We start from the raw sequence: 23,258 nt of genomic DNA, 5'->3' as shown, positions 1-23,258 counted from the left end.
GTAAATAACCCGTTAATAACATAGACATTCTACTTATATGTCTCTTACTCTCTTAAGTAGCCACCTCATCACAAAGAAAGATAAAAAACAAGTGTAGTTACTCTAATATGTTGTACCATATTCAAAAACCTAATTAAGAAGTCAACCAAACTTTCAATCTCAACCCTCCCCAAACCACAAGAACTTCAAAACACTTCATTAGATGACCACCACGTGTGATAATCCATTTAACACTAATAATTCTCTCCCCTTTGACCCCTACCTCATACTTAATTAACTTGATTGACCAAAAAAAAAACCCACTAATTTCATTAACCCTCTAAAAAAAAAAAAAAACACCCAACAAACACTCAAAGCCTAATTCTTTTTTTTTTTAAACAAATTCTTATTACGTTCACTTTTTTCCAATGAAACTAAAATGTGTAGTATATTTTTTTTAGAAAAAATAAAAATAAAAACACCAACAAAACACTCAAAGCCTAATTTTTATTATTTTACTTTTAAAAAATCAAAATTTTAAATATTAGTACATTAGAAAAAAATAAAAACCCAACAAAAATCTCAAAGCCTAAAAACTTTTATTTCACATTTTTACAATCAAAAATACAAATTAAAAATGCCGTCAAAAAATAAAAAATAAAAAATAAAATCAAAAAGCCTAATTTCTATTATTTCACTTTTAACATCCAAAATTAAAAAAGAAAAAAAAATAATTCCCCTGATTTATTTCAATTTTCACCACTACCAAATAAATTTTCCCTAATTATATCTCACTTTCTCTCTCCTCAAAAACACCTTTCTCTCTCTCTCTCCTCTCAAAAACCCAAATCAACCCTATCATCCTCCTCTCTTTTTACCCTTTCAACCGGAAAACCGCCTTTCTCTCTCCTCTTTTACGGCGGCGATCGTTTCTCCGATAATACTCTCCGATTTCACAGTATTTTTTTCCGTATTAAACAAGTATATAATATTTTTCCGATTTCCCAAAAAACCCAACAAAAATTAAGGACAAATTTATATAATTTTGTTTTTTTTTTGAAATAGTAGTCCCTCCTTTTTTTTTGATTTTCCGGCCAATTTTCCGACGGGTTTACTGAGAATTTGTGCGCGCGATTATTTAACCGGCGCATTATTTTCTCTCTGATTTTCATTAATACTTCAATTGGGCTTCGATTTTTGCAGGTATGGTGGATTTGATTAGTGGGTAGTGAATTGTTTTTGAATTAGGGATTGATTTAGGGTTTTTGGGGTTGGATTATGGGTCTAGATTCGATTTTTAGGGTTTGTTTGTTTAGGGAGTTTGTTAAGTGTTTAGCTCGTTTTGTTTGGAGTGTTCAGTGGCCGATCCATTGTTTGCCTATTTTAATTTGTGTGTTTGATTGAATTTGGATTTGATTGATTGTTTTGGTATTTGGGGTTTGATTTAGGTTTAGTTTATGATCAATCGGACGTTGAATTTCAGTTATTTGTGCAGTGTGCTAGATATCAACTGTATTTCTGGGTCTTTGTCTAATCATTTCAATTGCTTTAAACATGTCTGGAAGTTTGATTTAGTCATCAAAAATTTGTTTTTTTTTTGTTGCATTATTGTCTGTTTGTGTTGTCGTTGAGCTTGCTCTGCTTGCTTTCTCGGACAGTGATTATGGTTGATCACTCAAAATTAAGGAAAATACCGGTTTTATGATAGTCAAAGTCGCCACATATCGAACCAAATGCCACCATTGTGCAAAGGTTTCTCATAAAATTCAGCTCATATCCCGTGTTAGTCGACTTTGGTCTCTTCGTTCACTCGTCTTACATTAGTTTTACTGACTTTGTACTGCTGTTCTTTGGAGCTCTTACTAGCTGCTTAGTTTAGTTTGGCACATGCAATATGAGGATTTTTTTGCTTCATCTGATTGTTTTTTTTGTTCTTGTGTGTTCCTAGGAATTCGTTAGGTTAGCCGAGCTTTTGGAATTAAGCTGGTAGCTAATCTGTAGATTATAAGATTACAATTCCATGATAGAGGATGGCATTTTTTAGGGATTATTCGAGTGAGGCAGTCACCCACAGAGCCATGGAGGACAAGAATGCTAGTCGCACTGTGAATAGAGTACACAACTCGATAGACATAGATTTGAATTCAAGTGAAAATGACTTTGAAATGAAGATTGATGGACACTATCAAAGTGATGTTGAACCGGATGCTAGCAGACTACCTAATGAGGTGGCTGTCAATGGTGGTGCTGATATGGAACCATCAACTTCGCATACATATGAGAGAAGAGGTAGAGGTTCAGCTGAGAAATGGGGTTCTACTTTCTGGAAAGGCAGTCAGCCAATTGTTACTCATGATATTTCGGACTCTGGTCATGAATCTAGAAGTGGCTCTGAGTATAAAAATGATGAAGGTTCTGAAGGTAATTCGTTTGGTGGGGAAGACAGATTAGAGTTAGAGGAATATGAAGGGCAGAAGGAAGCAGAAAAGGTTCCTGCAGACGAGATGTTGTCCGATGAGTATTATGAGCAAGATGGGGATGATCAGAATGATTCATTACAATATAGAGGTTATAATGCTGCTACATCCAATTCAAGACCTCAATCAAGGACTATTATGGCAGCTAATGCAAATCCACGAAATCGTAGGAGAGCTTATGATAATGATGAATATGCAGAGGTGGAAGATGATGAAGATGATGATGAAGCAGATGGTTAGTCAATTATTTTTTTTCTATGGGTTTTCCTTATGAAAAGCATTGGTCATACCACAAATATATGTTAGGAAATCACTCCTATTACTTTTCTTCTGGCTGTTAATAGAGGGTCCAGAATTTGGAATATCGTGCTTTAGAATTTGCACTTCTTTGGCATTGAAAGTTTCTTTTCACAATTCTTGCAGAGGATGACCCTGATGATATTGATTTTGAGCCTGATGGAGTTGCTGATGACCGGACAAGGACGAAGGTTGTCTTATATAAATTTTAATGTTGAAGATTTTTTTATCTGTTTTTATTTATTGTGTTTTATACTTCAGCTTTATTAGCATGCCTTGTTAAATATTCCCGTGTGAATACCTTCAGGACGATGATTGGGAAATTGAAGATTCAGAAGTAGAGGTTGAAAGTGAAGGGGAGGTTGATGTTTCTTCCGATGATGATTCATACTATAAGAAAAAGCCTAGGGGTGGTCAGCGAGTGAAAAGTGGAGGAAATGCAAAGGCTAGCAAGGGGCAGAGATCGATCTGTGCCCCTACTCGAAGAAGAAAAGGTAGGGTATCGGACGATGAATTATCTGCTGAGGATTCTGAGGATGTTAGTGATGAGAATTTTAGGACAAGGAGAGGTGCTAATCTCCGCAAAAATAGCAACTTGGGACGAAAAAATGAGGCACGCACTTCCAGCAGGTCAACTCGCAAGGTTTCATATGCTGAAAGTGAGGAAAGTGAAGAAGTTGATGAAGGGAAAAATAAGAAGTCTCAGAAGGTTTGTGATCCTCATACTCAAGTCTTATATTGCTGCATAATTGTGCATTGGCCTCTTCATTGCAGTAAGATGGGCTAAGGTACCTTTTGTCTTTTCTCTTTTCTAACTAAAAAATGACATGGTCACTATTTGCCTTTTGAACTCAAACCTTTCATAATCCAATTGAATGTTGATTGTCCTTGTGATTCCAATAATTATATTCGCTATACTATGTATCAGTTTATTATGTGCCTAAACCTATCACGTCAAGCTTTGTTGGTACCTAGGTCTAGAATCTATGATTAAGTGTAATGGACTCCATTTTGATGGTGCTATTCAATTGGTTGACTTATCTCTGAATTGATGACTTGCTTCTCTGAAAGTTTTGAACAAAATGTTTTTTTTTTTAATTGCTACTTCAACCCTCTGTTTATTTTTACTTGAAGGGTGTATTGGACTTGTATTTTTTAAGGGTGTATTGGACTTGTATTGTTCCTTTATTAATACATTTTTCCTTACAGGAGGACAATGACGAAGAGGATGCTGATGCAATTGAAAGGGTTTTATTTCATCAGCCAAAGGGAATGGCTGAGGAAGCTATGAGAGCCAACAAATCTACTCAGCCTGTATTGCTAGGCCACTCTTATGATACCGAATTAGATTGGAATGAAATGGAATTTTTAATTAAATGGAAAGGGCAATCTCATCTACACTGTCTGTGGAAACCATTAGCTGAGCTGCAAAATGTAAGTCTGCATTTATCTGATTTGCCTGGTCATTTCTGTGCTGTCCTGAATAGGAATTATTTCTAGTCATACTGAATGCTATCCTTAAATTCATTGTGGTCCTTTTCTCCTGTCTGTTCTTTTGATTTTATTCTCTTTTTCTTCTCTTTATTGTCTTCAGCTCAGTGGTTTCAAGAAGGTTTTGAACTACATGAAAAAGGTTGCAGAGGATGTAAGATTTCGGATGTCTGTATCCCGTGAAGAAGTGAGTTTCTTTATATATCCTACTTCTTTAAAAATAAGAAAGTTCAGATTTAGGTCTTCCCAGAGAATTTGCTGGTTGGAGGTCTGGGGTTGCAGGAATATTGAGTACTATTTAGTTTCTGTTTGATTTGTACTCCTTTTATTATGTGATTTATTGTAAATTACTGTCAGTTTCCCCTTGCCTTTGTATGTATCGTTTATGTGGTGGAGCTATGGGCTGTAGTTGGAATTTGCCTCTGTTTTTTTGGTGGAAGCCATTGCTGGAACAATTTATCACACCTAGTATTCCACAATGTATAATGTCTCAAACAGTGTTAGAATACTTGCATATGTGCATGTTTTTGATTTTTTTCTTGCTCCAGCCTTTTCCATTGACTTTTAGTGTCATTACTTTTGCTTTTTTTGGATATGCTGACATGCTTTGGCGCCCAAAGTTTGACTTTAGGATTTATGTATTAACTTAGTAAAAAGGCCGCTATGACCCTTCCTTGATTACTCTTACTACAATTGGTATAACATAAAACCATGCATGATCTGTAACCCTAACAGCCTTGATCATATGAAAGTTAAACAGGAATTGAAAATTGTTTTTTGCAAAACACAGGTACTATGTATACTTGCATATATAGTGTCAGTAATTCTGCCTGAATGTGCAGCTTTATGATTAATTCTTTGCATATCAACTTATGTTATCTCCGTAATTTGTTTTCATATATTAAGCTGCGTTCTTAGCTGTTAAGTGCAAGGCTTTGATAAGAAATTTTAATTGTCTTTGTTTTTGCCAATTGATTTCACAGTTCAGCATGACATAAAAGTTACAGAGTAATAATATCAAAAGATAAGGACAGAAATACTTCCTCTGATTTTTAGACGCATCACTTTCTAAATAAAGAAATTTCAAATTAGATGCATCACTTTCCTCTTTAGTTAATAAATTCTCTCTATTTCTCTCACATCACATGGGTCCTCCTTTTACTTTCTCTCTATCTCTCTCATCTCCAAAATCTGCCTAGGAGTCTGTATTTTATAAAATGATACGTCTAAAAAAATCTGAGGAAGTAGCAGTAACTTGATGTAGTAATATGACTAATATCATGCCCACAACTGTCAGATCTATGCCTTTAGGAGTGTGGACCATTGTACTAATAATTACTTATGATTCTCGTAAAATTAACAATAATTGCTTATGTACCTTTTGCTTATGTGTCTTCTCCCTTCCGTGTCATTTGGGTTCAAAAGTTGCTTCAAAATAGCCTCCCAAGTCCCAATGTAAAAAATAAAATAAAATGACCGTCTAATTTGCATCGATCCCTCCAATATTACTCACATGAAGGGATGACAATGGGTCTCGGAGCGGATTATGCTAAAACCGAATTCGACCCTACATGAAGTCGGAGGCTAAATTTTACTCTTACTCCAACTCCGATCTGACTTCAATATTCAACCTTCGACTCTGACTCTGATTTAACTGGACTTCGTGTTTTTTTCGGTTATTCAATTATTTCAATATACTTTGAGAATTTGGGCTATTTGGGCCTTTTGTAATCCACATCCACTGTCAGCACGACCCACACCCAAATCCATAATCTATTGAAGTTGGAGTCAGATAATTAGTCAGAGTCGGACATTTGTCAAAGTCGGATTTGTTTCTCTGGTTGTTTGTAGGATCCGGCTTTGACCTTCCTCCGACTTAGAGTCAGATTATTTTTAACGTAGTCGGACTCGGATTACTTTTTTCTCGGACTCAAAGCAGATTTTTTTCCTCGTATCAGGGCGGAGTAGGGCCGGATCCGGACTGGATTGCCATCCCTACTCACATGGCTTTTTAGTTACTTTATTGGCATTCTTAATTATTACGCTTTTATAAATTTGACAACTCTTGAATAGGAACTAGGAAATAGGCCTTAATATGGTTTACCTACTCTTTGTAATGTAATTTTGCTGCATGATTTGTTAGATTGAAGTCCATGACGTGAGCAAGGAAATGGATTTGGATCTTTTCAAACAAAATTGTCAGGTATTGTCTCATAGACCTTGAAGGCTTGAATTTTGCTTTCCTATTGGTGTAAAATATGACTCAATATATTTCCACCTTTACCTCTAATGTAAGTTCATTTGCAATTTTGAAGATTTATAGTTGTGTATTACATATGTAGGTGGAGAGAATTATTGCTGATAGGATCAACCGAGATAGCTCAGGTGAGGTGACTCCTGAGTATCTGGTGAAGTGGCAAGGATTATCTTACGCAGAAGCCACCTGGTATGTTTTTGAGCTCTGTTTATTGGGTGTGTGTGTGTGTGCGTGTGCGCGCGTGCGCGTTTGCTGTACAAATGTTTTGAAAACAACTTCTATTATAGTTGAGGTAGTGTGCATAAAAGTGCATTTTGATCTTCCAATAACAAAGCTTTCTAACATGGTATTTTCTTTGTTGCTGTTTTTTTTTTCCCTTCACATGCATATGATATCTGGTCAGACTGCTTTACAGATTGTTTTGCTTCATTGGTTGTAATGTCCTGCTGTTCCCCTGGATGCCTATGGTTTTTACTGATTGAACTAAAATTTACACATTGTATCTTTTTGTAATTATGAGTTACATGTTATTGCAGGGAAAAAGATGTAGATATTGCATTTGCTCAGGAAGCTATTGATGAATACAAGGTAAAGTATTCAGGGCACTGTGCTTCTTTTCCTCTTATGTATTTTTTTTCTTTCACATCATTTCTCTTCTTGGTTAGTATGGGTTTGTGTGCTTGTAATGCTTGGACTATGTTGCTTTATCGTTGCGCCAGATGGATGTACAATGGTTATATATGGGTCAATAAAGAAGTCACAAGCCGATTTGTGTATTGAACCCTCATAGTATTATTTTGGTTGCCTCATAATTATGTAACAGTAGATTACATTGTGGATTGTGTGTTTTTGGTCAACATAAGTGTTCTAATTATATCACTGGAGTTTGGGTCTATAATTGTGAATTTGAATTGTAGAATTGCTTTTGATGCTGGAAGATAAAAACCGTTTCTATGCTTTTTTCATGGATGATCAACTAGCTTCTTCACGGCTAGTCATGATATGTTTTCATCCTCTATAGATATGAATGACTTGATTGTGGTATAACTGGTATCTTGCAAAAATGTACATATGTAAACTTCTGCATGGTACCCATTTGTTAGATCCGAAAACTCCAAAATTTATATGTTACCCTTTTCTTTCAACTATTTACATTTTCTGACAATTCAATGGCTCTACGCTGTGCGCTCTCTTTCCAAAAAATCTTGTATAGAAGCTACTCAACAATTCCACTGGCCTTCCCTCTTACCACTCTCTCACCCCCCCCCCCCTCTTTTTTTCTCATTCGCCAACAACTAAAACCAAAAATTTACATATCCACTATCATCCCATGCCAGTTTCACCAATTCTTTTTCTCTCTTTCATCTTTGTCCACAGTACCAGCTTCAATAAAATATTTATTGCTGCTGTGATTAAGACCATGGTTTTGGACTTTTTGGTCACTGAATAGAGTGAAAATTGCCAGCAGTTCTAGATCTAGGCAGCCAGTCTGACTAGCTAGGGTCAAATATAGCCTATCATCACCACTAAGAAAGGTTTCCTCCTCTTTCCCTCCTTCCCCTGATTTGTGTTCTGGTTGAGAGGTGGTGAAGAAGTTGATGGATGTGGTGTGGTTGCTGGTTTAAAGTGCAGACTATTGATGGGGATGATTATGGCTATAAAGGGGAAGTGTTGAATGGCTACCATGGGGTGTGGTGTTAGGGATGGTTATCTTTGGTATGGGATGGGTGTGAATGATTGTTTATGAGCAGTTGTTTGTGGTTTTGTGGTGAATAGTGGAGGTAGCGATGCTGGTGATGGAATGCTGAGGTGGGTTGGGTGTTGTTGAATTGGTGGCTTGGTGGGAGAAAAGGAGGAGAAGGATGGTTTTGTTCTCCTTTTCCTTTTTGTGAGGTGAGTGGTATATCTAGTTATTTCAGCTATGTGAGTATGTGACATGAGTTCTTAAATAAATAGTTCACGGAAATTGGACTGAATATTCCGGTGTAAAATTGGTTGCAATTGATATGGTGCCAGATAAATTTCAAGAAATTTTGGTACCATATTGAATTGATCATATGATTATCTCTCGTTGGTTTGTTGGGTTAGGAATTTGTAATGCTTGATGGTAATATTTGTTCTGCATGTGGCACTTTGTTATTTTCACAAAAAAAAATCTTTATTTGTGAATTTAGTGTCTTACTTTGTTATTTTTATATGTGCATAATTTGATTGTTCTTTATTATATGTCGTGCTTTGATCAGGCTCGTGAGGCCACTATAGCGGTGCCGGGAAAAACAGTGGATGCACAGCGTAGGAAGATTAGAGGTATGACATCTTCAATAAGTGCTTCTTGTTTTCATAAATGAAGCTAATTCTTGCTACAATTTTTTTGTAGGTGCATGATTTTTGGTTTTATATTGTAAGAAGTGGTTGTGTTCTGGTTGATGCTGTCAAGTACTTCCTCCGTTTGTTTTAATCGCAACGTTTGAAATTTACACTATTCACTCATTTGATCGTCTTTTAAGATTTATATGTTGGAAAAAATATAGTTGTGTGGGTTTTTGTTAGATTTGTCTTGAAATACACTTTCTTAATATGAACTTTTTATATATATTTTTTTTACTAAAATTCAACTTAAGATATTTAAGTTATAAAATCTGCATTGACAAGCGTGAAATCCCCAATGTTGCGATGGAATAAATTGGAGGAAATATGCTGTTACAGTATTCCTTTTTATGTAGTTACTTTGGATTTAATTTCATTATGGTGTTAGCACAAACATTCCCTTCTACCGTTCTACATCGATATTTTTTGCTGTGTAGGAAGTTTGCGGAAGCTGGATGAGCAGCCTGAATGGCTGAAAGGAGGAAAACTACGTGATTATCAGCTTGAGGGCCTGAACTTTCTTGTTAACAGGTACGGAGTGATCTTATGTAGTTTTCAGTGTGACTTCTGAAATTTTTTAATTATTTTTTGGTTAAGCAACTTTTTTTATTTAACGATTCTTGATCGGCTTCAACGTGAATTAGCTTTTCCTCTTCTTTCCCCACATATTAGAATAATTGAAGGCTCTTTGAACTTGTTATTGGACCTTAAATGTCAATTTGTGGCCTTTTTGCCTTCATGTCATCAACTTGGTTTTGGGGGGTGGGGGCGGCGTATTATCTTATCCTGTTGGGGAACTGGGGAATATGACAGTGCTCTTTTAGTTCATTGTAATAGGTTAATTTTATGTAGATGATGTGGTTGAACATCTGTAAATATTTTGCTGTACTGGGGCATGAAATGTTAATTTAGCTCATGTCTGGTTGAGCATACGGTGAATATATACTGCATGCGTAATGTGCGAATCCTCAGAACAGGCAAGTCCTTCAGAGGGCTTTTAACACGCAATTGAGCTTGAGTTGCCTTTCTGTTCCAGTTTGTGAATAAACTATTTAAGTCATGATACTATTACAAATTATTTTGCAGTCAACTGGCCAACTAGGTTTGTATTTGTTTTGGGATGCTTTGATATTGTTTATTTTATTTTAAATTTTTTATTTAACTTTTTCCCCTTGTGTTTATGGGGAATGAAATTGTCATTTAAAACTGCTTTGTAGCTTTTTTACTTGCAATGATTGTTGCCACTTTCTTGTTACAGCTGGAGGAATGATACTAATGTCATTCTAGCTGATGAAATGGGTCTTGGCAAAACTGTTCAATCAGTTTCTATGCTTGGTTTCTTACAGGTAGAATTTTGTTTGTATATGTTCAATGAATTTGCTTCCATTTTTCCAATCAAATTTGTAACTGGTGTTTTGCCTTTTTGCAGAATGCCCAACAAATTAATGGTCCATTTCTTGTAGTTGTACCATTGTCTACCTTATCCAATTGGGCAAAAGAATTCAGGAAATGGCTTCCAAGTATGAATGTTATAGTTTATGTTGGAACCCGTGCTAGCAGAGAGGTGATTATAGCATGATTTTTATTTCTTCTTTTTTTTTTTTTTCCCTTGGCAGAGTTTTTTATTTTTATTTTTTTTGTGTTCTTCCCCCTTTTGTTATGTATCTGATTCTACTTTATGAAGAAGGCATTGATCCTTTGTTAATTGTCGCGTTTTGGGATGTTTACCATTGTGAATCATATCTTTATATTTAAAGCAGACGCAATTTATTGTTACAGCCTATTTGCAAACCTATGTTGCCAGTACTTTTTAGTAAGGGAAGGGTTTTTATGGTTTATGTATTGTGTTTTATATGGTTACACAGTGGGTGCTTGTTTTTCTTTCACTTGCAGTAGTCTGTATTATGTGATTATCTGATGTAAATTTATTAACAATGTCCCTGTCCCTACTTTATTAGAGTAAATTGCTTAATTTTTTTCTTTTTATTTGTTTTGTTTTGTTTTGTGGAAGAGACACTAAAGGAAAGAATGTATGTTGTAAAAGATTAGCCTCCAAGATATATAGAAATCAATCCATCAAAGCCTTAATCCCATAAGTGGGGTCGGCTTTCAAGATATGTAGAAGTATTGAAACCAAAATAAATAGGGACAATGTAGTACCATCTGCCAGATACGGCAGGGCTAAGTGTAGACGACCTGTTTTTTTTTTTTAAAAGATATGAAACTTGAATTTAAACCTTATCTACTTACCTTTTGGACCCTGGCCCTTTCACTGCAAAAATTGATCTTTTTCCAAAAGTTGTATACTTTCCTTGTGTCTCTTTTCAGACACCTTGTAAACATCAAAGGATGATTAGGGGGAAAAAAATGCATGCCTCCTTAGATGGAATAAGCCCAATAATTTTTTTCATTATTGGATAATGCCTTGATCTTATATGTTTTTGAATATATGGGTTGTTTTGTTTTCTTTCCATGGGTAATACTTTGTATGAGTCTACTGTTTCTGGGTGGTTCCATGTTTCGTGTATCCATTTCTAATCGGTTTGGAAAATTCTAGTCTGTTTTTCCCATAGCTCTTCCTTTTGTTTGATGTTAAAAAGACCTTAGTTCTTCGTATTGTAATGTTTGGAAGATTTTAGTACCTGATTATTTTGTTTAATGTATAGCTGGAAGTTCTGGCTGTTTTGCATGTAATGTAATGGTGGACTGTTCCATTCTCTGATTTGCAGGTTTGTCAGCAGCATGAGTTTTACAATGAAAAGAATACAGGCAGAACGATTAAATTTGACGCCTTATTGACAACATATGAAGTTATTCTGAAGGATAAGGCAGTGCTGTCAAAGATCAAGTGGAGCTATCTAATGGTTGATGAGGCTCACCGGCTGAAAAATAGTGAAGCATCACTATACACTTCTCTCTTGGTATGCCCCGTTTGCCAAATATTGTATTGGGTTACTTTTATATAAACTTATTGTCTGTTCCTTAATTTTTGGCAGGAATTTAGCACGAAGAACAAGCTGCTCATTACTGGAACTCCATTACAGAATAGTGTAGAGGAGCTATGGTAATTATATAATTATTGAAGATATTTCTGCCTTTGTGGATGCTTACTGTATTCTTGTCATGCAAATTAGTATAGCACCCAATAGAATTACATGGAGAATGAAAATAAATTGTGTTGTGGTAGAGGGGGAGAGAAGAGTGGTGAAGGCATTTATTAAAGCTTGTTAGATATACTTGTTCATTCCAGTCATATATATGGGAAATTCATCTATTTTCTTTAAATCTGATATTGGATTGAATCATTGCAAGTGGCTGATACAACGTGGACTGTGGAGTGGATTATTGATCACTACAGGAGCTCTTATTCTCTGGGTGTAGGTGATAACATATGGCTTAAAAGGTTTTGTTTCTTTGAGGCCATGTTACCCTTTTTATGACTTAGGCCCTGTTTGATTCACCTTAATTTTTTTGAACTGAAATTATTTTTACTGAACTGAACTTATTTTTACTGAACTGGAATTATTTTTATTGAACTTAAATTATTTTTATTGAACTGAAATTATTTTTACTGATTTTCTATTATAATTCTTCTTTAAGAAAACTGAATTTTACTGAACTGAACTTATTTTTACTGAACTGAAATTATTTTTTACTGAACTGAAAATAATTTTACTGAACTGAACTTATTTTTATTGAACTGAAATTATTTTTACTTATTATTATTTTTTTAAGGTGAAGAGAACAGGGCCTTAGATCTCAGCTCCTGAATGACTTTTGTGATATGTTGTTAATAGAGATGAAAATGAAAATTTGAATTTTATCTTTGTGTAATCATTCTATTGTTTGGACCAACATTCAAACCCTTTTTTGTCTTTTTATTAAAAAGTTAATAAGAATTATTGCTTGATTGTTTAGATTAGGAGTAATTTTAGGGAGTCAAAACCCTAATAAATTAATCTTGTGAGAGTTGGATTAGTTCTCTTTCTAGATCTAAGTTTTTTTTTTACAGCTATTTGACGTCGGTTATTGAACAATCCAGTCAGTTATTCCAACTTCCTTTAAAGCTCCATTAGCTGAATTAAGATATGTCTCAGCCTAAATATGGGGGTTCTTTCTTCCATCTGCAGTAGGCTTTATAAGGAAACAGATGGGTTACTTTTTGAATAAGTTCTAACAGCTGCCTACATTACAGTCATAGCTATTGTTTGTCTTATGCCTTAGCTTAAAGGCATCTGTGTGCGAGGAGTGCAGATGTGCGTGATAAATTGTCTCAAATAACTTGAGCACTGTGATCTACAACACATACCAGTATGCACTCACCCCCAGCTGTCTCTAGCGCTGTCTTGTAAGCTTCTAGGGAAGAAGTGATTTCAGATAATACAAAAATTTTAGATAATATAAGAGTACGATGAATATAGGTTAATTGTATTTTGTATGAGGCTTTCTGTTATGGACTGGCTACAAGGAGTCAACACCGCAGGTCAACCACCACTTTTGGTGTATACGAGGCGCGCTAAATTGGGGCAGCAGGGGTCAATAGTTGACAGCAACAAGAAGCAACATGACAAGGCTAATTAAAGAGTAGTCTCGGGAAGGGAAGCAGCCCTCTTTAATCATGCCCTCTATGGGTTTCTATTTTAGTTAATTAAAATCACATGTTTGATCTAAGTCTTGAGTATATGTATGGTAGTAGTAGCATTAGCAAGAATCATCCAGAAATTTGTGAGTTAACATTAGAGAGACTTGTAGCCTCAAGCTACTAGAGAGAGTCATAACCTCAAGTTATGTTTACCCCTTTATAATCATCCTTCAGTCAATCAAAATACTCAAGCTTTCATTCTCTATTTCTAATTTGCTTGTGCACACTACAATAGTCGAATTCAGTACATAACACTTTCATACCGCAATATGTCCCAAATCCGCCATTTTATTGCTTTTGCTTTAACTTGGCTTTAGATTAGAAGCCTTAATTTAATTAATCCCTGAGGTACTGAGTCAATCAAAACTGGTGGTTTCTGGTCAAGTTGGCTGAGTAGCCTTGGGAAGCTCTTTAATGTTTGCGTGGGTAAAAGAGAAGTTCACTAGGAGGACTGTTGGTCCTCTGGAGTCAGTTGTCATGCTATAAGTAGAGTGCAGTGATGTATCCTAACAGACCCACAGGCATGAACCTTGTTCCTACATGGCCCGATCAACTCGATCAGGCACTTGCCATCGAATCCATTTTCATTGTTAATTCTTTGACAATATGAAAAAACCATCGGTCTCTTTGACAACATGAAAAATCCAGAAATCCTGCCCTTCCTTTCTATCTATCTTATCCAAGAGATAGAATATGTGAAAACTGGTGGCTTGCAGTAAACTTGGCTGAGTAGTCTTGGGATGCTCTTCAAAGTGTGCCTGGGTAGGTGAGAAGTTTACTAGGAGGCCTGTTGTTGGTTCTTTGGGGTCAGCTGTCACTTCCAAAGGAGGGAGTTTTAGGCTTGGTAAAGTCCTGAGAGACCTACAAAGGGGAGAATAGGATCTTGTTTATTATTCTACCATGGTTTCCTGAGTGATAATATCCATTTGGGGTTCTGGAATCAGTGGCTGTTGTTAGACCTATTATTAGGTTTATGAACAGATTCTCTGATGAATGCTAAATACTTCCTGGAAAGACATTTTTCTGAGAAGAAGAATCTGCTCACTTATATAGTTGGCATAAACTATGCCTTTATTTATTTATTTATTTATTTATTTTTATTTATTTTAATTTTTTTTTTTAATTTCTGGGAAATAATAAATGTCTCCTTTGCAGTCTTTTGGAAATGGATACCCAATGCCTTGCCTTTGTGAAATTAGCGCTGGTTTAATTTATTGATTATTTCCTGGTTGAATTAACTGTTGCCTTGTTTTGATCACAGGGCTCTGCTTCATTTCCTGGATCCTGATAAGTTCAGGAATAAAGATGTATTTGTTCAGAACTACAAAAATCTTAGCTCATTTAATGAGATTGAGGTTAGATTACTTTTGGTAAATTCTTTTTGTTTCAGTTATAATGATTATAAAACTGTATTTTGATCCTAAAAAGTTTTGCTGGAATTTTGCTAGCTTGCAAATCTTCACATGGAGTTGAGGCCTCACATTCTCAGGAGAGTTATTAAGGACGTGGAGAAATCTTTGCCACCTAAAATTGAACGAATTCTTAGGGTTGAAATGTCCCCATTGCAGAAACAGTGAGTACTTAACCCAGTGTTCTTTTTTCTTCTTCGTTTCTTTTATTTTTTTGTTTCAGTCATCTGCTGTTCTTTTATTATTTTTTGTACATTTTAATGCTCTTATGCCTTGCATATAGGTATTATAAATGGATTTTAGAACGCAACTTCCATGACTTGAACAAAGGAGTTAAGGGAAATCAGGTAAGTTGTCTTCATTGATGTTTTTCGTATAGCAGATGTCAAAGATGTTATGTCTTTTACCATAGCACATTTCTTATGGCTACATGTTGAATTAATTGACTTTTAGCCTCTTAGTAATTTCTGATAGGAATTTATATTGATTGTGCAGGTTTCACTGCTGAATATTGTGGTGGAGTTGAAAAAGTGTTGCAATCATCCATTCTTATTTGAAAGTGCTGATCATGGCTATGGTGGGGAGTCTAATGATGGAAGCAAACTTGAGCGAATGATCCTTAGTAGTGGCAAACTAGTGATTCTTGATAAGCTGCTTGTAAAATTGCATGAAACAAAACATCGAGTTCTTATATTCTCACAGGTTTCTTCTGGAATCTTTTTGTAGTTTTTAAATTATTGTTTTTTTTTTTTTTTTTTTGGGGGACATTTTTCTTCATCATCTGTTTTGAAGTTGCTTATTTATGTAGCTGTTTTATCATTTCTTTGCAGTACTGCTGATTTTAATACATTGTGTTAAATTCTTGATTATCTGTGGTTTGCATCTCATATGACTAGTATGAACTTTGTGTATCACTGCATCTTCATACAGACCTATTAAGTTGGATGTTTGGCTACATTATATCTTGTGTGATCTAAAGCTGTTGTCAGGGAGTCACAGAATGAGTGAAACTGTGTACCACCTGGTATCGAAGTATTTTGTGTAATTTTGCATGAAATGTCCTCCCCCCCCCCCCCCAAATTCTATTGTATTGTTTATTACTCTGTCCATCCCATAATATTTGCTTGTATTCTTCTTTTGGTGTCCTAAAATGTGGTATCTTTTTTCTAATACATAAATTTGCTTTGGTACATTAGTACCCCAGCTTTTTTCCTTTTTTGCTTACGTATGAACATATCCACAACTTTTTTCTACTATTTACAATTTTTTTTTTGTAACATTTCCTAATATAAAAGTGATAAAAACACCTATGCTGCTTTAACTTTTCTCGTATAAATGACCCCTTTTAAGATTATTAATCCTCGTGAAAAATGAGAAACGGGCACTATATTGTGGGACGGAGGGAGTATCGTGTAGATTTAGGTATTAATGTTTGAAAAATAAGTTTATGGACATGCTATGAATTAACACAGCTTAAGCATCATTAATGGCAGAAAATAGGAAGAATATGGTTTTTGATTAACTGAATTTCAGCACTTTTGTATGATAATTAGGGAGGTGGATTTATCTGAATTTTGCTTTTTAAAGCTAACCCTAAGCATTAATCAATATTCAACATAGTGATATCTTCCTAAATTTCTCTTCTCATAGCATTTCTTCACTAACAAACTCTTTAACTTTTTCCCAGGCTTCTCATAACTAACTATAATGATGCTGTCTAAAACGCCCCTGTCCCCTAAAATCAGTTGATGGCAGAACATTATCATTTATGTGTACTCTTGTTAGCTGACTATACTTCGGCCAGAAAAGAGGAGTTTTTTCGGTTATTTGTATGTTTGTGTCACTCTGAATTCTTATCTTAAACACTTGTAGACTTTTTTTCCTGTTGGATTTACTTGTGTATGCAACTGGTTAATTGGAGATAATTCTAGACTTTTTTCTAAGTCTTGTTTTATATGCAGATGGTAAGAATGTTGGACATATTGGCAGAGTATTTGTCTCTGAGAGGATTCCAGTTTCAAAGGCTTGATGGTAGTACTAAGGCTGAGTCACGGCACCAAGCTATGGAGCATTTTAATGCCCCAGGAAGTGATGATTTTTGTTTCCTCCTGTCCACTCGGGCTGGTGGACTTGGCATAAACTTGGCAACTGCTGACACAGTTATTATTTTTGATTCAGATTGGAACCCTCAGAATGATTTGCAGGTTTTTAACTAGAATACGTGAACTCTTTACCTATTTGTAGAAACAAGAACTTTTTTTTGTAAGAATTCATCCATTTATTAGCAATTTAGAGAACTTAAATCCTGTACAAAAACTCCAGACAAAGGTGAGAACATAAGAAGATATGTTTTTTTATTCAAATTTCAAACAAAAGCAACCTTGTCCTAAGATCTGTAGAACTTGTCTTGGTAACTATATTTTGGACTGTTTCTATCATTGCTTCTGTAATCTCCTCTTTATCTCTCAACTTCCTCTTTTACTTGATTCTTTGCTGATTTTTATATTTTCCATTGTTGTGGTAGGCAATGAGTAGAGCTCACAGGATTGGGCAGCAGGAAGTTGTTAACATATACCGTTTTGTAACAAGTAAAAGTGTTGAAGAAGATATTCTTGAAAGGGCAAAGAAAAAGATGGTAAATGATGACTCTTATTTGGTCCTTGATGATGGTATATTTTCGTACTTACAGTTTTAAATTTTATTTGTGTCGTCTCCTTGTTATAGGTCCTTGATCATTTGGTGATCCAGAAGCTAAATGCAGAGGGTAGACTAGAGAAGAAAGAGGCGAAAAAGGCAGTTACCTTTGACAAAGTAAGATGAGTAACTTCTTATCTTATTGATTACTTTAGCCTTATCTTTGTCTCCTTCTTTATGTTTCCTTGGTATTTAAATTTTGACTTTTTAGTTTCTGTATTTTATTGTTCGTCTTTAGTTTGCTACTTATCTTTGAGACTGTCTGATTTGACATCTTCTGTCTCTGTAGAATGAACTTTCAGCAATACTGAGGTTTGGAGCTGAGGAGCTATTTAAGGAAGAGAAAAATGAGGAGGAAAGCAAAAGAAGACTTTTGAGCATGGATATAGATGAAATTCTCGAGAGAGCAGAGAAGGTTGAGGACAAGGGAACTGAAGGGGAACAAGCCAATGAGCTTCTCAGTCAGTTTAAGGTATGATCTGATGTTTCATTTTTCTGATGAAGCTCCTGTGCATCTTTAGGCAATGAATTTAAAATAATATTGGGGGAAAACATATGTAGGTTGCAAATTTTTGCAATGCTGAAGATGATACTAGTTTCTGGAGCCGTTGGATAAAGCCAGATGCTGTTGGGCAAGCAGAGGTTCAATTTATTGCATTGTGTACTTTATTATTTGGTGGCATTTTACTACAAATCCTTTATATGTTTCCTTATAAAATTGATATATGCAGGAGGCATTAGCTCCTCGAGGAGCAAGATATACTAAGAGCTATGTGGAGCCTGTCCAACCCGATGGTAGCAACAAAAGGAAAAAGAAGGAAGCTCCATCAGTGAGGGCAAATACAAAGCGTCGTAGAGGTGAATCATCTCATATGGTCCCAATGATTGATGGTGCTTCAGCTCAAGTAAGAGATTGGTCTTCCGGAAATTTGCCAAAGAGAGATGCAACACGTTTTGCAAAGGCTGTAAGATTCATATATCTGGCCTCCCTAGTTTGAGTTATGGTCTTATGGATTGTAGATTTATTTGTTAGAGGGAATTCAATTATTCCCTATATTCAGTATAATTTTGTTTTGGAGGAGGGGTGGTGGAAAAAGGGGCTGAGTTTTTGTGGGCATCCCATTACATTTGTGTTCCTTTGATGAGATTTTGCTAATATTTAATCTTATTGGTCTGATGGATTAGGTTATGAAGTTTGGTAATGCAAGCCAAATAGACTTGATTGCAGCTGATGTTGGAGGTGCTGTTGAAGCAGCTCCAGTCGATTCTCAGATTGAGCTTTTTGATGCTTTGATTGATGGGTGTCAAGAGGCAGCTAAAGAAGAAAAGATCGATCCCAAGGTATATATTAATGTAAATTATAAAGGCAAAGCCTATTCAATTTTGTTATGGCTGTCTCTTGGCTGTGGGGGGCTTGCTTATGTTTTTATGTTAATCTGCAGGGTCCTCTTTTGGATTTCTTTGGTGTTCCTGTGAAGGCTAGTGATATGGTAAATCGTGTAGAGCAGCTTCAACACTTAGCCAAGCGGATAGGTCGTTATGAAGATCCCGTTTCGCAGTTCCGAGTGCTGAAGTACCTGAAACCTGCAAATTGGTCAAAAGGGTGTGGGTGGAATCAAAGTAAGCAAATAGTATGATCTATCCTGTCTAGGTTTTTTTTTTTAATAATTAAATTTTTTTCTGTTCATGTTTTTGTGAAATATGTGATTTGTCTAACCTGATGTGCTACTTGTTAGTTGATGATGCAAGATTGCTTTTGGGCGTGCATTATCATGGTTTTGGCAATTGGGAAAAAATTCGGTTAGATGAAAGGCTTGGTTTAACAAAAAAGATTGCCCCAGTTGAGCTTCAAACACATGAAACTTTTCTTCCGCGGGCTCCCAATCTGAAGGATCGTGCTTTGGCACTACTTGAAATGGTATTTGAACTTTGATTAAGAAAACTGTACTGATCTTGATGTGTTTTTTTTATACTACCTCCGTTACAGGTTATGTGCAACGATTAGACATTTTTCCTCTCTGCTTTATGTCAAATCGTTGCACATAACCTGTAATGGAGGTAGTATATATATTTTTATCTCTATTATTGGTTCATTCTTTGTGTTTCCCGTTGTGTGTGAATGAATGTAATGCTGTTGTTATTCATTAAAATCTTAGGAACTTATGTATAAAGTTCGTTTATGCATTGTCCAGGAAATTTCTGCTGTTTCCGGGAAAAATTCTAATCCTAAGGGGCGCAACAAATCTTCAAAAAACATGGAGAATCTTCATAATGTAGCAAAACCTCGTGGCCGAGGGCGGGGGAGGCCGAGCTCACCCAAGCTTAACCAGATGGATAAAAACAGGTCCCAAAGATCCCAGAAAGTAGAACCTTTAGTTAAAGAAGAAGGAGAAATGTCTGATAATGAAGAAGTTTATGAGCAATTCAAGGAAGTGAAATGGATGGAATGGTGTGAAGATGTCATGATGGAAGAGGAAAGGACTTTGAAACGTCTTCAGAAGCTGCAGACTACTAGCGCTGCCCTTCCAAAGGAGAAGGTTGGTCTGTCAACTTTTGCAATGTCAATGAACTTGATGTCTTTGAAGCTAACTTCTGTCTTTTTTGTAACCCTGTTCCCTTCTTGGTACAGGTACTCTCAAAGATCCGCAAGTACTTGCAACTTATTGGCAGGAGAATTGACCAAGTAGTTTTTGAACACGAGCGTGAACCACATAAACAAGATCGTAAGTTCAATTGCTTTCTGATAATTTTGTTTTATATTATTTTCATTTGTGCAATCTGGCATCCTTTGAAACTAAGAGAGTATTCTGGGGCCAGGGCTAGTTTGGGAGCTCTATGAAGTGTGTGCTACTCATCATCACTGCTCTTCAGTTGTTTCTGGATTTAGTTTTTTCGAGTGATATTTTAAATCTGATGATCTGATCCTAACTTTTTCCGTTTGTTAGGAATGATGATGCGTTTATGGAAATACGTTTCAACCTATTCTAATTTGACTGGGGACAGATTGTGTCAAATTTATTCCAAATTGAAGCAGGAACAGGAAGATGAAGCTGGGTTGGGGCCGTCCCACATCAATGGAAATAACGCCTTTCAGCGTCAGTCAGCTAGACTGAAGGGACTACAGAACAATAACTCTTATCAAACAGGTGAACCGGGTCTCAAACTCCATGATCCAGCAAAGTTTGAGGCATGGAAACGGAAGAAGAGAGCTGAGACAGATGCTTTCTTAGAGGCGGAAGACCCTTTTCAGAAACCTTCGAGTAATGGTCAGAGATTGCCAGCTTCAAATTCTTTGGGAATATTGGGTGCGGCACCAGCTGACAGCAGGCCTTATAATAATGAGAGGCCATACAAGATACGTCCAGGCGGTTTTCAACAGAGGCAGGGTTTCTCATCAGGTATTAGGTAGCTGTCTAAATGGAGGTGGACTGAATCCTGTTAGGTATCAGGAAATATTTCAGATGGCTCTTTTGCCACCTGATGGGGTCTTGCCCTTGCAGCGACTAGCCCCTCAAAATTTTATTGGGCTGTGGGGATAATAATATACTATCTGTTGTCAAAATGGCCAACGCTAAGCCTTGGCATGCCAGATAGAAGCGTCCTGGTTTAATGGTTTGAAAGTGCAATCATCTAAACTTTTGACATAAGCAGTGACAAGAAACACAGACAAATGAAGATGTATTCAAGTCCTGGCAAAAGCTGTGTTTTGTTTTTTCTTTTAGATAGAGACCAGCAATTTTCTTACAAGTATATCTTAAAGTAGAGAAAGAAATGTAGAGAGGTCTTTAACCTAGTTTCTTTGTAATCTACCCATACTGGGTGGATACTGTATTTAGTACTTACCGAAGTTAGCGAGCCTTCAGAAATGTACATTATTCAGTTTTGTTATCAAAATCAATTTTGGTTACTGCAAGCAGCTTGTAGATACTTTTTGATTGATGATAAAAGTTTACATTCTCATTTATACAACATTGAGATTGATTACTTTAGTTTTTTGTTTTGCAATTGTTCTGTTGCTCTCTTTTTCTAACCCATTCACATCAATGAATATCTGCTGTAATATTTGTTTTTATACACCATTACTGCTAACTGTGCTTTTCTCTGTTGTTTTTCCTTCACCATCTGTATCTTGAGTCAGATGAAGACCTTTTTCTTAAGATGGTGAAATTTGATCGCTCAAGGTGCATCGCCAATGTGAGGTAACAGTGCACATTCCATTCTTGTCACATTTTTGGTATTGAGGATAGGAAATCATTTACAGATTTATTTTGTTGAATGCAGCTGGTTTATTGCCAGATTCTTGAATCTCCTGTATATTACTTTGATTGAATTTACGCTGATGCTTCCATTTGCTGAGGGCCTGATTGCCCTGATGTTCAAAGTGAATCAAGGTCTGAATATTCGTGCGTGATGATTCTCTTGCCATTTTTTGATCTGGACGTCACTTAAAGGTCAGTTCATGCTAAACAGCTTAAGTATGATTCTTAATGGAGTCTACCTTATACAGGTTATCTAGAATCCTAAGCTGTGTTTGACAAGAGAGCTGTCACTTGGACTCAGGTGGTGCTCATGTGAGACACGGGTATGTGTCCAAGCGTCGTACTGGGTTATTTTATGAAAAATGTCCGTATGTTGGCCTATTGTTTAGAGTATCATCTGTCTAGGGTAGAAGAAATGAGCTTCTGCAAGTGAAATTGAGAGTACGAGAATCTAGGCCAAAATCATGTATTAGGGAATCTTTGTTACATGGGCAAGTTTAAGCTAAGTTTACTACTAGCATTAATTCATGAACTTCAGTGTTTATTAGTCAAGTGAGAATTATAGAACTTCAAAAACATGTTTCAGACCAAGGGAACTAAATAGATTAATAATTGGTTACCAATTAAGATCTTTATTTTTTGATGATATCCTTTTCTATGCAATTAAACTGATTATCAATTTTTTTGTAAGTATTTGCAATTTGGTCACTCATGTACTGCTGGCGAAAGCGCGGACTTTGGATGTATGTTTGATAGCCTAATGTTTTTGACATTGCTAAGATGAGGCTCTGGAGGAATGAGCCAAATGATCACACGTCCCCGGTGTTTGGTTTGTTGTTCCTCTATAATATAAGTACAAATCTAGAGAAGAAGAAGGAACAAGAATCCACATCATAGGAAAACACATTGGAGCTTGTGTGGTAGTTGCCTTCCTGAGAAGATTGTGGTTGATACTTCGTTATCTTGTTATCTATTACTTAGCTTTCTCAGCCCCAAAATAAAATCAAATTAGATAAATAAAGGATTCTACATTATGTAAAATTTAATTTTGCACTTTTTACAATTTTGGGAGTTTTATGCTTCAACTTTATTGATGTGTAAGGTTATTAGCCTTATTGTTGAGTTAAGTGATTAAGCATTTTAATTATTATTGTTTTAAAAAAATGCCTGAATTAAGTGGTTTTTTGTTGATCATAGGAAGTATGTTTGTTGGAATCATTGATACACATTTCTCAATTATTAGTTATACGGTATATTTAGTCTAATATATTAATGTTTAATGACTCAATTCGTGTTGGGTACTTTGAAAGTTCAATTTAGTTCAAACAGGATAGAAGAAGCATTTAAAAAAGGAAAATGTTATACATAACCCTTAGGGCTATGTAG

General features: G+C 35.8%; 1 protein-coding gene across 2 annotated transcripts; it reads left to right on the top strand.

The window, feature by feature from the left end:
• Positions 1-577: 577 nt before the first annotated feature.
• On the top strand, positions 578-21,582 carry LOC110717152 (protein CHROMATIN REMODELING 5-like). Of its 2 annotated transcripts, XM_021895791.1 has the most exons (31): positions 583-1,182; positions 1,928-2,691; positions 2,880-2,944; positions 3,061-3,462; positions 3,963-4,187; positions 4,348-4,431; positions 6,388-6,447; positions 6,587-6,690; positions 7,038-7,089; positions 8,745-8,808; positions 9,306-9,399; positions 10,127-10,214; positions 10,298-10,432; positions 11,598-11,789; positions 11,865-11,932; positions 14,772-14,865; positions 14,959-15,083; positions 15,203-15,266; positions 15,415-15,621; positions 16,881-17,123; positions 17,444-17,554; positions 17,644-17,730; positions 17,903-18,085; positions 18,175-18,255; positions 18,345-18,578; positions 18,799-18,954; positions 19,056-19,233; positions 19,350-19,531; positions 19,806-20,150; positions 20,243-20,336; positions 20,559-21,582. In XM_021895791.1, the coding sequence occupies exons 2-31, from the start codon at positions 2,010-2,012 to the stop codon at positions 21,020-21,022; spliced, it is 5,163 nt and encodes a 1,720-aa protein (XP_021751483.1). In that variant the 5' UTR covers positions 583-1,182; positions 1,928-2,009; the 3' UTR covers positions 21,023-21,582. The 2 variants fall into 2 exon arrangements, 1 of the variants encoding a protein (XP_021751483.1); XR_002510685.1 differs by lacking the exons at positions 20,243-20,336; positions 20,559-21,582 and having other exon boundaries at positions 578-1,182; positions 19,056-19,244; positions 19,806-19,944.
• Positions 21,583-23,258: the final 1,676 nt, after the last annotated feature.

The sequence above is a fragment of the Chenopodium quinoa genome, unplaced genomic scaffold (assembly GCF_001683475.1).
Source record: "Chenopodium quinoa cultivar QQ74 unplaced genomic scaffold, ASM168347v1, whole genome shotgun sequence".
In the NCBI taxonomy this organism is placed as follows: Eukaryota; Viridiplantae; Streptophyta; class Magnoliopsida; order Caryophyllales; family Amaranthaceae; genus Chenopodium; species Chenopodium quinoa.
Note: the sequence above shows the minus strand (reverse complement) of the source record. Positions and strands in the feature narration are given on the sequence as shown.